Here is a 15812-nt window from a genome sequence, read left to right as displayed (position 1 = left end):
TCTCTCTCTCTCTCTCTCTCTCTCTCTCTCTCTCTCTCTCTCTCTCTCTCTCTCTCTCTCTCTCTCTCTCTCTTGTTATCTCCCTATCCCTGTCTCTCTCTTCTTTCTATTTTATCTCCCTTTCTCTCTTCTTCTCTTCCCTCTCTCTCTTCCTCTATCGCTCCTCTTTCTCTTCCCTCTCTTTCACTTTAACATTTTACTTTAACTATACCTCCTTCATTCTCTCTCTCTCTCTCTCTCTCTCTCTCTATCGCTCTCCCTCTCTCTCTTTCTCTCTCTCTCCCTCTCTTTCTCTATCTCTCTCGTTTTTTTATTTTCTCCTGTTTTCAATTTTTTCTCAATATTTTTCTCAAGCAGGTATACAAGTACTTGTTCGTGCTTCCTAACCAGACCTAAATCTTATTATGTTTTTCTTTTCTATACTCCCTCTTTTCCCCTCCTTCTTCCTCCCTTTCCCCTTTTCTAATTCTCTTCCATCTTTCCCCTCTCTTAATTTCTTCTCTTTCAAAATTCTCGAGTCAGTATACTGTCATCCCCAAGTCCCCAACACACGTACCAAGTTTCACAGGTCGATCCTGTTTTTCCATAAATATTTCCCATGATTTTCTAGAAAAAGTAAAAACTATGTTTAGCATCATCTTTCATTTCTGGTGATGTCTTGAGGAGTGTTTTTTTTTTTTTTACTGACAGCACCTAAAGAATATTGGTAGTTCATTGAACTGTAGAATTCACTCCGGGGCCTCCAAAGAGCAAAGACCGGATTGGTATTAGTTTGGGTTCATCTAAATCGGCCAAATGGTACAATCGACCCCGCAATGAGGTACTCCTTTTTCTTCTCCTCCTCCTCCTCCTCCTCCTCTTCTTCTTCTTCTTCTTCTTCGATTTCTATTCCTTATTCTCTTAGAGTTAGAGCATTTAATATTTTAAATTGCTCCATGGGTAAAGAGTAAGTCATATGTATTACCTACTTATTTATATTGAGATGATTTGTGTTTACGTATGTTTATAAATAAATGGTTATATATTTTTAAAAAAAAAATCTCATCCTCTCCTTTTCCCCTCTTATCGTCTTCTTTTCTCCTCCTTCTTTTCGTGTTCTCTTTTTCTCTTCTCCTCTTTTTTACCTCCTTCTACTTTTCTTTCTCCTCCTCCTCCTCCTCCTCTTCTTTTTCGATTTCTCTTCCTTTCTTCCTTATCTTCATCTCATCTTCTTCTTTTTTCCTCTTCCTCCTTTTCATGTTCTTTTCTTCTCTCCTCTTCCTTTTTACCTCCTTCTACTTTTCTTTCTCCTCCTCCTCCTCCTCCACTTCTTCTTCCTCTCATCTCATTAGACATGTGTGTCACATATCGTCAGCTTTCAATAAGAAATGAAACTTTCTCTCCTAATCAAATAATATTGCATACAGAGTTACTTCGACGTAAAAGCGGAGCCCGCCTTGTTAACTTGGTAGCGCTAGCGACTGCCTTGTGAGCGCTGGGTCAGGGGTTCCGTTCCCGACCGGTATTTGATCCTAAATAGATAAGGTTCGTTCTCGGAACGGCTGACTTTCTCCTTTCCTGTTTTCCTTCTCTCTTCGCTTTGGTTACGATAAGTCCTTAGCGAATACAGTCCCCTCAATCAAAAATCTTATGAAAAGACCTTAGCAGTTACAGTCCCTTCTATCAAAACTTTACATAAAAATCTGGTGTGAACATCACACGACTTTCCTTATCCTATTGATGTGTGTCACATATCGTCAGCTTTCAATAAGAAATGAAACTTTCTCTCCTAATCAAATAATATTGCATACAGAGTTACTTCGACATATAAGCGGAGCCAGCCTTGTTAGCTTGGTAGCGCTAACGTCTGTCTTGTGAGCGCTAGGTCAGGGTTTCCGTTCCCGACCGGTATTTGATCCTAAACAGATAAGGTTCGTTCTCGGAACGGCTGACTTTCTCCTTTCCTGTTTTCCTTCTCTCTTCGCTTTAGTTACGATAAGTCCTTAGTGATTACAGTTCCCTCTATCAAAAATCTTATGAAAAGACCTTAGCAGTTACAGTCCCTTCTATCAAAATATTGTTTTCGGAAAGGCTGGCTTTTTCCTATCCTGTCTTCCTGCTCTCTTTAGAGCTGATAAGTCCTTAGCAATTACAGTTCCCTCTATCAAACCTCTTAAAAAAAAAAATTTTTTTTTCAACACACCCTGTATAATTTTCTCCCATAAAGCACCACACAGTTGCCATTGTCACATCGTTCATTTTATATTTTCACTTTTCGATTCTTCATACTGTTCATAGTTCATATTTTTCCAGTTTTTCCTCTTTTGACTTTTCCTATCTCTCTCCCTCTCTCTCCCTCTCTCTCTTTCTCTCTCTCTCTCTCTCTCTCCCTCACTTACTCTCTCTCTAATTTGACTCTTCTGAGAGTATAGGAAACTGATGGATTTCCAAATCGGACTTTTGTGAGAGAACGAAACACAGTGAGATAAAAGTGTTTTTTCTTCTTGAGATAGGTAGTGAGAGAGAAAGAGAGAGAGAGAGAAAGAGAGAGAAAGAGAGAGAGAAAGAGAGAGAGAAAGAGAGAGAGAGAAAGAGAGAGAGAGAGAGAGAAAGAGAGAGAGAGAGAGAGAGAGAGAGAGAAAGAGAGAGAGAGCTGTAACAACAGAGGTCTTACTGTGCCGAAATAGAAAAGAGAACTTAGAGAAGGAGGACAGGATAAGAGAAAACCGGCCGTTCCGAGAACCACGAGGACGAACCTTATCGGGTAAGTGTACCATTTATTCGCCCACCTAAAAAACGTACCATCTATTGGCCCACCTGTGGGTCTACGCCAAATAAGTCTGAACTGGACGAACTTTTTCAAGATTTAATTTCATCAAAAGAAAGGGCTTAAAGAATGCTATCGAACCAGTGGTATTTCAAAATTGTAGTCATAAAAACAAAAATTAGAAAAATAAATGTGGGCAGGTGGGCCAAATGGTACACTTACCCTCTGTTTAAGATAAAGTTCGCCTCCGATCGGAAATCGAACCCACGACCTAGCACTTACAACGCCGGCGTACTCTGTACCTTCCAAGGTTCAAGCTAACTAGGCTGGTGAACCAATGGTGGTGAACAATCTTACAAAAGTTCACATTCATTCAGAGAATCGAAGAGCTTGCTAAAGGCTACCTTCACTGTTTATGGTGTTTCTCTCTCTCTCTCTCTCTCTCTCTCTCTCTCTCTCTCTCTCTCTCTCTCTCTCTCTCTCTTTCCCTTTCTCTCTCTCTCTCTCTCTCATATTCTGTCTCCATCTCTCTCTCTTTTTCCAAATATTATATTAGATTTCTTGTCACTTGTCATTTCATTTGAAAATAGTGTTCCCAAAACTTCTTCCTACAGGGTGTCTAAAAGTAACTATAGGACGGTAACGATCTAGGTGACTATAGGACGGTAACGATCTAGGTGACTATAGGACGGTAACGATCTAGGTGACTATAGGACATAGGTAAACACCTACTCTAGGCAGGTATAGTGTGTTCACTTTGTTTTGTCTCTTAATCTTAACCCTTTACCTCTAAAGATTATTTAAAAATAGTATATATCATCCCAGACCTATCGAAACAAATTCCGTTCTCAGTGTTTTTCAAACGTTTCTTTTGTGATCTAAGACGTCAGTAAAATTTACTTAACTAGGTGACTATAGGACATAGGTAAACACCTACTCTAGGCAGGTATAGTGTGTTCACTTTGTTTTGTCTCTTAATCTTAACCCTTTACTCCTAAAGATTATTTAAAAGTGGGATATATCATCCCAGACCTCAGTGTTTTTCAAACGTTATACCTATATGTACCTATACATAGACATATATAAAACACTGAGAACGGAATTTGCGAAACAAATTCCGTTCTCAGTGTTTTTCAAACGTTTCCTTTGTGATCTAAGACGTCAGTAAAATTTACTTAAGCTAACTCCAGATCAATTTTGTCTCCAGATCAATTTTGTTCAGTAGTCCAAGGAGACCTATGAGGACATGAAACCATAGAGGCTTTATTTATAGCTCAAATAATAATACCTGATCAGAAAAAACGAAAGATTCTGCTCCTGCTCCTAAAATAAGCCCGGGGGAAAGGGTAAAATCACATACTCTAATACTATCCTGTCTTCCTTCTCTCTTCGATTTCGGGACGATAAGACCATAGCAGTTACAGTTCCCTCTGTCAAACCTCTTTAAAAAAAGTACGTTCCAACCTAAATGGTTGACTTATACGGTTGATAAGAAGTATGAAGTCAAGTTGAAAAGTTCCAAGTTGCGCCTTCAAAGTTGAAATCTTGTCCCTACAGTCTTGCGATCGACTTACCTAATGTGAGACTTGACTCTGAATTTGGTCTACAAGTTTGGAGTAATCAGGTGTGTAAGATGATATTATTCAAAGATTATTCCAAGATTATTCAAAGATATTAGGGTAGTATTTCGCAGAGCTGTAGGATGAAACATGTATCTTGTACCCGTACACTAAGAGGATTATACGGGACTAACAGGGATTAGGCCGGGGGTTTTACAAGCGGGACTTTATTGGGGGTTTTAACGAGATAGGTACTATTCATTCTATATACAATCTACACATCATCTAGGTATAGGGGATTTTAACGAAGTTCGTGGCAATATCACGAGATATGGGAAGAATCTTGGACGATCCTGTGGTAAATGTGACGCTCCTGAGGGAGTGAAGGGAAGGTCCCTTAGATATTTCCGAAGTACCTTAGGCCAAGGAGAGAGAGAGAGACAGAGAGAGAGAGAGAGAGAGAGAGAGAGAGAGAGAGAGAATCCTGATAGAATCAGGAGGAATAAGTGGAATTTAGTGATTTACAAGTTCAATGGCAGTATCACCTATTAAATTTCAATCATTTCAATCTAATATTAATCTAACAATTCTGTCTGAGTAGTATATTGCGTCATTGTGACAATCCAAACTATGCGCAGCTCATCAATAAAATTTTAATTATTGTTTCTCTCATGTAAAGGTGCCACAATTTCCAGTTTAGATGCCTCCTGAGTGTGCATGTGCAAAGTTCATGCTTCAATATTATAATGGGTACATAATTAGGACAGGTGATTTATTTTTCTCATATGCTCTATTACTATGACTCTATGACACATCACATATGTTTGTGACTTTCTTGCCTAAAAGAATAGACTCATTGCCTCTCCTCTAATTAGCGTTTTCTCTTAATTTATTAATCCTTTATGAAACAATGTGCGTTTTCCACCTGTGACCTTCACGGTTAGCGTGTCAGTAAACAATTTACTGAAATTACCTACCAATGGCAAGTATAAATAGGGTCTAAAATGCCCTATCTACAGCAGTTGTCAACACTAATAGGGACAAAGAATCTAGTTTCTAATGGGTTCTATTGAAGTGTTGGTTTAGAGATCCTAGTTTTGAAAGGAGCTCTTGCTTGGGATCATGGGCTATAGAGTTTTCAAGGGGATGTATGCATCCCTATTCCCTGTGGGTCGTTTTGCTCCTGAATGTTCTGAGTACTTGGGGTAAGTGACGCTAATTAGTAAACTTTTGGAAAAGCTAGCAGCTCGCGATTGTCCAGATGTTGTTGTTGTAGCAGTGACAATTCGAATTCGAACACTTTATGGAGATTTTTTCAGAATACTTCATTGACATAGGATTAGAGTCCCTTTTTCCCAGCAGTTTCTTCGTTTGTTCAAAATAATATTAATAATAATAATGTAAATGTAAAAAAAAAATGTAAATGCAGTTTTTTTGTGTTATTATGTCACAACTTTGGTGCTCACTGCAGCATTTGTAGGATTTTCCCAATATCTCAATAATCCTAAAATTCAATGTTTACCTACCATGCTGGCACCGGTCGCTATGCGCATTTATATGTCATAGCTACTCATTTTCCTCACGAGGCTGAGTGGGCCCCGCAACAGCCAGTCACGGAATCAATCATTTGCATGATACAAATTTCTTGACCCCGCCGGGAATCGAACCCGGGTCTCCCGCGTCCAAGGCGAGCGCAGTGACCACTACGCCATGGGAGCTGACTTCACCTCTTTTGAGCGTGATAGCTCCTGTACGTAATACTAAACAAACTAAACCAAACGAAATCCAAGATGGCGCCATCGGCATCGGAAATCGGTTACGTTTCCGAAAGTTTCCCCCGAATGGAAAATGTAACCTTGCTTCTTATTATCATTGCAGCTCTTTGCAGGTTCTTGTTTCCTATCTAGTATCCTATTTTAGGATTTACTCGTTCTCGTGTATCCTTAGTTAAAAACAATTTCTAAGTCAGCACCCATGGCGTAGTGGTCACTGCGCTCGCCTTGCACGCGGGAACGCCTACGGGAGCGTATGCCGTGACGTCAAAGTTCACGATTTACCGGTATTTTATAAATCGATTTATCTCGGGATCTAGAAGTCGTAGGTAGAAGGAAAAGAAAAATTTCGTTGGTCCTCATTTTTCCTGCTCTATAACTTTGCAATATCAACCAAACCCAAGTAAGCGCAACTGATCTATTGAGTACAGGCGCTATCAAGGGGGAAACAAGCCTCAGAAGAGGAGAAATTGCGAAAGGAAAATACGGCTTATGTTGTACCATGTTTTGTTTGAAGGTCAAATGATAAGGAAACAAAGATATATGGACTAGGCAGAGATTGGAGAAGAAGATTAAAGCTGTCTTTATTTCCGTGACTGGCTGTTGCGGGGCCCACTCAGCCTCGTGAGGAAAATGAGTAGCTATGACATATAAATACGCATAGCGACGCGTGCCAGCATGGTAGGTAAACATTGGATTTTAGGATTATTGAGATATTGGGAAAAATCCTACAATGCTGCAGTGAGTAGGTACGAAAGTTGTGACATAATAACACAAAGAAACTGCATAAACAATTTTTATGAAAGCCCAAAATCTAACATGGATATGCAATGTGCAACTTATAACCCATCTCACTAATAAATTGTACCTAAACTTTGACTGTAGGTTTGTTTGTTTGTCTGTTTCAGTCTATGTTATTCTGGGGCATTACTATGAACATCTGGGCCTTATGGTAGCTATGGAGGAAATGGGACTTTTTGATAAAGGTAAAAACAAAACTACATGTAGAAACAACATGGGGGCACGGTTGGTCCAGTGGTAACGCGCTCGCTTGCCACGCAGAAGGTTCCGGGTTCAAATTCGGGGGCACGGTTGGTCCAGTGGTAACGTGCTTGCTTGCCATGCAGAAGGTCCCGGGTTCGAATCCCACCATCGACAAAAGTTTGTACTCGTTTTTCGATTGCAAATATTTCAACGGGTTACTTTCTGGTGTTCTCGTGTTGACCCAGCACCTAAATGGGAAGTATTGTGTCTCTTCTCGCCCATCTGATGAGAGGCATACCTACTACGAGATGGGCATGCTACGACACAGACCAGATGCGTCTAATGTAGCAGTTGTTTCATTGCTACGAAATAAAAACGGTGGTGAAACACTCATCTTTAAAAAAAAATCATTCCCTTCCTCTATTCGCAGGTGAATATTTCGTAGTCGGCGTGGACATCGAGCAATACGACTCACGGGACCCTGAGAAATATCTGCGCGGTATGTTACTCGACAACCCGGACCCGGTAGCTCAAGCCGCCTATCGTTCCTACATTGGAGTTCTACCTAGCGCGGCTCGTGGCTATGAGAACTTCACGGAACAAGTGAATTACTATTGTGAACAGCCGCCCTTCAACTTTGTCAATCCGCTCAAGGACATTGGAGCCAATAAGATTGTAAGTGGAATTTTTTTCATCAAAAATGCCCAATTTAGGAACTTATGCTTAAGTTCATTTTGGGTAGGTATGTTTTTCACGTGCAGCCGCCATTTTGAATCAGGGACCAGGGTGGAAAATGACGATTACCTTCAGTTGGTAGGTATGTTACTTTCAATACGCATCGTTGGAACCTTAAAAATATTATATCAAAATTGGTCAAGCCGTTTTCTCGTGAAAAGAAGATGAACAGGTCTATCAGGGTAACAGATATTTTTCCTATATTGGCGTTCTACCTAGTGCGGCTCGTGGCTATGAGAACTTTACGGGACAAAACAAGTGAATTACTATTGTGAACAGCCGCCCTTCAACTTTGTCAATCCGCTCAAGGACATTGGAGCCCATAAGATTGTGAGTAGAAATTTAAATTGAAATTAACATTTTAGGTAGGTACTTATGCATTTGTTCACATTGCTAACTTTCAGCATTTCAAAAGTGGTCAAGCCGTTTTCTTGCGAAAATAGCACTAACGAATGGTAACAATGAAACAACTGCTACATTAGACGCTTGTGGTCTATGTCGTAGCATGCCCGTCTCATAGTATGCCTCTCATCAGATGGGCGATAAGAGACATAATACGTACTTCCCACTTAGGAGCTGGGTCAACACGAGAAGACCAGAAAGCAATCCGTAGAAATCTATATAAATAAAATTGTAGATTTGTCTGTCCATTGGTTAGAATCGTGAAATTTTTAGTTATTCTTACTCCTTATGCATCCACGATTCCAAAAATCACATTAGAAAAATTTCTGTCTGTGTGTATGTCTGTCTGTCGCACTAAATAGATGTGTGCGTGTGCGTGTGTGTGTGTGTGGTGTGATGGGTGTGTGTGTGGTGTGTGTGATGTGATGGGTGTGTGTGCGATGGATGTGTGGTGTGATGGGTGTGTGTGTGATGAGTTTGTGTGTGTGGTGTGTGTGGTGGTTTTGTGGGTGGGTGTGGGTGTGATAGTGGTGTGCGTGTGTGTGATGGTCCCGTACAAAGGACGGGTCAACCACTAGTAATTCCAATAGGTGCTGGTCAACACCAGAAAGTAAGTACAATACGAGTACAATTTTTTGTCAATGGTGGAAATCGAACCCGGGACCTTCTGCATGGCACGCGACTGCGTTACCAATGGGCTAATGGTTTCATTTGTTTTTTGTTTACAGATAAGGCCATTGTTGTTGTTGTTGTAGCGGCTTTAGCTTTCGCCGAATGGCGATAGCAGAATAAAGAAAAGATGTCTTTTTGTATCTGCTATACATCGGGGTGATGGTCTCTAACTCTAGCCATGTTAAATTGGCTCGCTCGTCCTGAACCGCAGTCAACCATCGTGAGGACTTGTGCTTGGTCTTTGAAAGCGGAGAGAACCCTTTGAGGAACTGCCAGCTTGCTAGGCTGGTTAGGGTTAGCTGTTCTCCTCCCTGTTTATAGTCCCAAAGCCAGACGCTAGTCTTCTCTCTGTTTAACGTCCCCTAGCCAGACAGGTGGTGTTTGGTACGTCATGTGGGTATGGATGAAGGTGGTGTTTGGAAAACAATTTTCTCATTCAGCTTTTTTTTTTATTATGATTCTTTGCCACATGTAAATTCTACTCAATTCTTTTCCTCGTTAAACTCTGTCCATTTCTCTTCCTCACATAAATTCTGCCCGATTCTTTTAAATTCTACTCAATTCTTTTCAAACCATAAATTCTGCCCATTTCTCATCCTCAAATATATTCTGCCTATTTTTTCTGCTCTGTATTGTAAATTTTCTTGAAAAACACTCTATTGCTGGCTGATGGATTTTTAAAAACCAATACACAACTAAATGGTATAAAAGGAAAATAAAAATGTTTAGCACCCCCCCAGTATTATTGTAAATTGTGTAAAAAGTTTGTCAAATATCACAATAAAAATATTGAATTGAATTGAATTGACGGCTCGTGGCTATGAGAACTTCACGGAACAAGTGAATTACTATTGTGAACAGCCGCCCTTCAACTTTGTCAATCCGCTCAAGGACATCGGAGCCAATAAGATTGTAAGTGGAAATTTTTTCATCAAAATGCCCAAATTAGGAACTTATGCTTAAGTTCATTTTGGGTAGGTATGTTTTTCAAGTGCAGCCGCCATTTTGAATCAGGGACTAGGGTGGAAAATGACGATTACTTTAAGTTGGTATGTTACTTTCAATACGCATCGTTGGAACCTTAAAAATATAAGCTAACTTGTCTGGTTTTGTCTCCAGATCAATTTTTGTTCAGTAGTCCAAGGAGACCTATGAGGACATGAAACCATAGAGGCTTTGTTTATTGCCCAAATAATAATACCTGATCAGAAAAAACGAAAGATTCTGCTCCTGAAATAAGCCGGGGGGAAAGGGTAAAATGACTAAAATCACATACTCTAATACTAACTACTGTCTTTGAAACAGGCCAAGATTATTCAAAGATAGTTTAGTATTTCGCAGAGCCGTAGGATGAAATATGTACCTTGTACCCGTACACTAAGAGGATTATACGGGACTAACAGGGATTAGGTCGGGGGTTTTACAAGCGGGACTTTATTGGGGGTTTTAACGAAATAGGTATACTATACATTCTATACAATCTACACATCATCTAGGTATAGGGGATTTTAACGAAGTTCGTGGCAATATTACGAGATATGGGAAGAATCTTGGAAGATCCTGTGGTAAATGTGACGCTCCTGAGGGAGTGAAGGGAAGGTCCCCTAGATATTTCCGAAGTACCTTAGGCCAAGGCCAAGAACATAAGAGATTGGAGTTGAGAGAAAAGAGCATAGAGATTTTCGCTTCCCTAAAAATGTTAAAACAGATAAGAAGATAGAGGATACAAAATAGCGAAAATGCCATTTTATTTAACAATAAAATTCCTCCTATGCCATTTTAGCAACACATTGGGCAAGAAGACCTCTTTAGTCCTCTTTGAGACAAGACTGGTCAGCGCCAAAAAATACATATAAAACCGTCGAGAAAAAAACTTTGGGAATTTTTTCCTGGAAAAATCCCCATCTTACTGGACTATTACATGGACTTTCCCAAATGAACAATACATATACCCAATAACTACTAACTATGTACCTACTATATGTACTATCCAATCCACATAGTCTAGTCGTATTTTCCCCTCTTCTGAAGCACGTTTCCCCTTTTTTCCTATAAATAATAGATCAGTTGCGCTTACTGGGGTGATGTTTCAAAGTCATAGAGCAGGAAAAATGAGGACCAACGGAATTTTACTTTTTCTCCTACGACTTCTAGATCCCGAGATAAATCGATTTAAAAAATACCGGTAAATCGTAAGTCACGGCATACGCTCCCGTACACGATGACGTCACATCAAATGTCCCGAGCAAAACTCCCTCGCAGGCAACACATTAATGTGTTTGTGCACGTACATTTTTGCGCATTTCTTTCTGCTTTTCCGCAAGCGTGCTTGCATACTGGCGCTACCTAGGCAACACTTTAAATCTGTGTTTAATACGTCTAACTGTGATTATAGCTGTGCTTTTCTAGAACTCTCACCTCCTCCTCCTCCTCCTCCTACTATACTACCTAAATGAGGTGACCACAAATTCTAAAATAATATCTAACGCATTTGCGCAACACTTTAAATCTGTGTTTAATACGTCTAACTGTGATTATAACTGTGCTTTTCTAGAACTCTCACCTCCTCCTCCAACTCCTACTATACTACCTACTTCATATCTATCTTCATTTTCATTTCCCCCTCTACCTAGAATTTCTTCTTCTCCCCCTCTGCCTGCAACTTTTTCTTCTTCTTCTTCTCCTCCTCCTCCTCCTCCTCCTCCCCCTCTACCTACCTCCTCTTCTTCGTCCCCTCCTCTACCTACCTTGTATCATATAAAGGTAATAAGTTTTGTAGTTACCTATTTCATAACTTTATAACCTAGGATGTCTAATATAAACATATTTAATAATATTTAATAGATACTTATTAGTTTATCATGTACCCAGTTTTAACGAAAATAATAATAAATTAGGAGATGGGATTGACCAATTCGGAAGTTTGGGGCTTTGGGCAACCGTACCGCACGTTGAACTGTCCATATTTTTCGGACTAAGGGCAGGGCCTTAATATCTGAAATTCATCATTTGCATAGTCTTATAAGAATTTAATTTTCCTGTTGTAATTCTTTCTAGCATGTATGAAACGATTGTAATGATCATGATAATTACAATCCCATCAACCTGGATTTTTATGCTTCTTCTTGGTTCTAATAAAACTTCCTTCTGTCTTGAATGGAAAACTTAAATGGAAATGTTTTATCCAAGCATGCTAACTCCGTTATTGGGTATACAAAATGTCAGTTTGTGAAAACAAAAAGAATTCTAGGTACTTAAACCACTTGTCTTATTCTATGCCAGAAAGATAGCATTGCTCTGTTCTTGCACGAAAGTACAAAAAAGTCCAAACTTGTGTCTGCATTTCCAAACACCACCCCAAACATTAAGAAACTTAACTTTTGTCTTGACGATAAAATAGTAATGAGGCTGAAAATACACGTTGCTCAGAAGGTTAAATCTCAAGGTTTTCACAGGTAATTACAGTTTTATTTTCAGAAGTAGGTAAATACCTGTGACACAATACTACAATGTAGAAGGAACACTTAGATGGAAAAACTACCTACAAATCATAAATTCCTTACCTAGTAATCGCCTTGGTAGTGAACGGGAAAAAAGTGACGCTAAACGGCTAAAAAGTCCAGTATTTGCTTATAGGTAGCCAAATGCTTACTAGGTATTCTGGTAGATGCTAATTCTTTTCAAATCTCACTACAGCCAAAAGCTTCGAAAGTTTTCGTACATCGTGCAATTTATTTCATTAGCCTCACTAGTTAGGTAAAAATTATATTAACAGGATCAGGAAGTCAGACATTCAGATTTTGTAAGTCGATTCGGGAATTCCAGACATGCAAACTTTCGCGAATATAGAGATTTGTCCCCAGAGTCTTCTCTGGTATCCACACCACTGCGTTCAGAATTCAGATTAATAAAAACAAGTGAACCAAGCTCTAAATGGAACTTTTTTTATTCTCAACCAAAACGGAGCGGGGAAAAAAAGATATCACTAAAAATGGAATTGTAGAATCTCTTAATATGATGGACATGAAACAAGATATTTGTCACTTGTTACAAGCCAAGATACTGATAATGAGATTCCTGACATAAATGTAACATACCTACGTGGAGAATAATTTGTGGAGATAATAGAGCATGATAATAGCAAACGTGAGGATGAACATGGGATTGACGAAACTATTGTAGAAGTTCACCGTTGAGTGAAAGTGTCAAGTAAAGCAATGGTCCCAAATGGAATACATCAAAGCAATGGTGTCAAATATGCCCAGCACCATGCAAATACGTAAATAATTAATAATGCTAAATGATATACACACAGAATGGATTAGGTTGCAGGTTGCACTACTGCAAAGACGATAGGTAGATATATGCATCCTATTTCACAATTTGTCAAAGATATGTATGTAGGTACATGTTGTGCCAAAAATCCAAAATTATATAGGAAACTATATTGGTGGATGTGCCAAAAGTACGAAATAGTCTACAAAACAATATTAATGGTGTAACACTACAAAATAATGTTCTTTTCAGACAAAAACTGTTAGTGGATGTACTAAGACTACAAAAGTTTGTAGACAATAATCTAGGTGAGTAAGCTAAGAATACAGAAGTTTTCATAAAACAATGTTGGTGGATGTGCAAGGCATCCAAAGATGAGTATAGAAGCAAGGAAGTAATACCATTCTTCTTGTAATTCACTGACCAATCTTACCATCAATAAGCAGGTTCATCAAGAGGTAATAAAATAAAGAAAATCCCACTGACATTATTGACAATTAATAAGCAATATTCTTGTATTATTGATGCGCGTAGTAAATGCTTGGACAATTGAGTGATTACTTGTTTTTTTATAAAGTTCGATATCGTCAAAGCTACCCCAGACCTGTCTGGTGTCAGCAGACATTGTGCCCTAACTGGAAACTCACACGGTCACGTAAAAAGTGTATTAATCTTAATTAACTATGTGCAATAAATATTAATCGAATCTTCCTTAATTAGTTATATTCTATATTGGTTTGGGCCCAGTGACGAATCGAAAGGGTGCTGTGACAGTTATCATTTTCGAGAGAGGAGAAAAAAAAGATAAAAAAATTGCTTAAATGTGTGAAATCAACATTTTCAAGAGAGAGAAAAGAAGGTAATACTGTTAATTGTGTTTGTGGAGGTGTCACTTGTGACTTACAAAGTGGCGGAAATTATGCACTGTTCTGCTGGTGGATGTGTCCAAAATCCCAAGTTCTTGATATAACTATGTTAGGGGACACGGGCGTGCCAAAATATAAAATAAATAACCAATTATGTCACTAGGATAATTATATTAACCAGACGTCCGCTTTTCGGCGGACATGTCCTCCTTTTTATACGTTTGTCCTCCGTCCGCCCGCCTTTTTAAAATAAAGCAAAATGTCCTCGTTTTTGAATTTTCGGCCTCGTAAACCTAATTTACGTAATGTATCGTTTTCCGTTGAGAAGAGGACGTCAGGACTCGACCTTTTAAAAAGCATAAATTTAATTTTTGTGCAATTAAGTTCATGTACCTACAATGTACGTAGATTCAGTAGGTAGGTATATGAATAGGTGGTAGGTATGTTCCTAGGTACACTGTACAAGTGTACATAGATTAAAAAAAAAAAATGTTACTTATTATAGGTACTGGTGGTTTTCTAGTTCACCTGTACAATTTTACATAGATTAAAAAAAAAAAATGTTACTTATTATAGGTACTGGTGGTTTTTGTGTTGATTATTTTCTGCGTCTTCCTTTTGGTTGAAATGTCCGCCTTTTTTAGCCTCCTTTCTCCTTTTGAAATTTCTTGTCTGGTAACCCTAATCAGGTAATACATCATTGGAGGATAGATACCATTATTATTAATTTTACCTCTCTACTTCTTCTCGATGGAAGACTCAGTAACTTTGTGAAGTTCCATACGAATCGTGAAATTAAATAACTAATACTCTTTACTTCCTCGGTTTGCAGATAAGGCCGGAAGCTGCGTACCTATACGATGCGGTATATCTATATGCCAACGCCTTAGTATCTACCATGGAAGCAAACGAATCTACCAGTAATACAACAGCTATCATGCAGAGGTTCTTCCGTACACATTACCACAGTATACTAGGGTAAGTGTCAACTTGAAAAGGGGTACTAGTTTGAAAAAGTTGGGAACCACTGCTCCAGTTGGAATTTATTGTTCTCACTAAACAACTTGGGAAAACTTTTTCAATTAGATTCTCCTCTTCTCTCTGAAGAATTAAAATCTAGTTAATCAAACAAAGACCTCATTCCTCATTCTGCTCAATGCTCATCCTTCATGTGGATGTGGGTATGCATGGAGGTGGTGTTTGGGAAACAATTTTCTCATTCAGCTTTTTTTTATTATGATTCTTTGCCACATGTAAATTCTGCCCAACTCTTTTCCTCGTTAAACTCTGTCCATTTCTGTTCCTCACATAAATTCTGCCTAATTCTTTTAAATTCTACTCAATTCTTTTCAAACCATAAATTCTGCCCATTTCTTATCCTCAAATAAATTCTGCCTATTTTTTTCTCTGCTCTGTATTGTAAATTTTCTTGAAAAACACTCTAACACTGGCTGATGGATTTTTAAAAACCAATACACAACTACCTCGTATAAAAGAAAAATAAAAATGTTAAAACAGATAAGAAAATAGAGGATACAAAATAGCGAAAATGCCATTTTATTTAACAATAAAATTCCTCCTATGCCATTCTAGCAACACATTGGGCGAGAAGACCTCTTTAGTCCTCTTTGAGACAAGACTGTTAAATCTTTTTCTCAGTCAGCCTAAGTAGGGCGGTAAAAGCCAGCAGCACGCGATCGCCCTGATGGTCACCCATTCAGATACCAACCACTCCAAGGTTGTTTAACTTGAGTGATCCAACAGGAACTGAAGCATTCAACCCGCTATCGCCGCTGACTTC

General features: G+C 38.8%; 1 protein-coding gene and 1 non-coding gene across 2 annotated transcripts in view; one reads left to right on the top strand and one right to left on the bottom strand.

Moving 5' to 3' along the window:
- Nucleotides 1-14989, top strand: part of LOC108253627 (receptor-type guanylate cyclase Gyc76C-like) — a gene marked incomplete at both ends in the record, with an annotated part of 24293 nt that extends 9304 nt beyond the window's left edge. The window contains 3 exons of the mRNA XM_026830541.1: nt 6986-7063; nt 7492-7736; nt 14844-14989. Of these exons, the coding sequence (XP_026686342.1) occupies nt 6986-7063; nt 7492-7736; nt 14844-14989 (469 nt within the window). The remainder of the gene's footprint in view (nt 1-6985; nt 7064-7491; nt 7737-14843) is intronic.
- On the bottom strand, nt 5952-6023 carry Trnap-ugg. Its single transcript has one exon. It is a non-coding gene; the product is annotated as a tRNA-Pro (tRNA).
- Nucleotides 14990-15812: the final 823 nt, after the last annotated feature.

The sequence above is a fragment of the Diaphorina citri genome, unplaced genomic scaffold (assembly GCF_000475195.1).
Source record: "Diaphorina citri unplaced genomic scaffold, Diaci psyllid genome assembly version 1.1 scaffold2395, whole genome shotgun sequence".
NCBI classification, from domain to species: domain Eukaryota; kingdom Metazoa; phylum Arthropoda; class Insecta; order Hemiptera; family Psyllidae; genus Diaphorina; species Diaphorina citri.
Note: the sequence above shows the minus strand (reverse complement) of the source record. Positions and strands in the feature narration are given on the sequence as shown.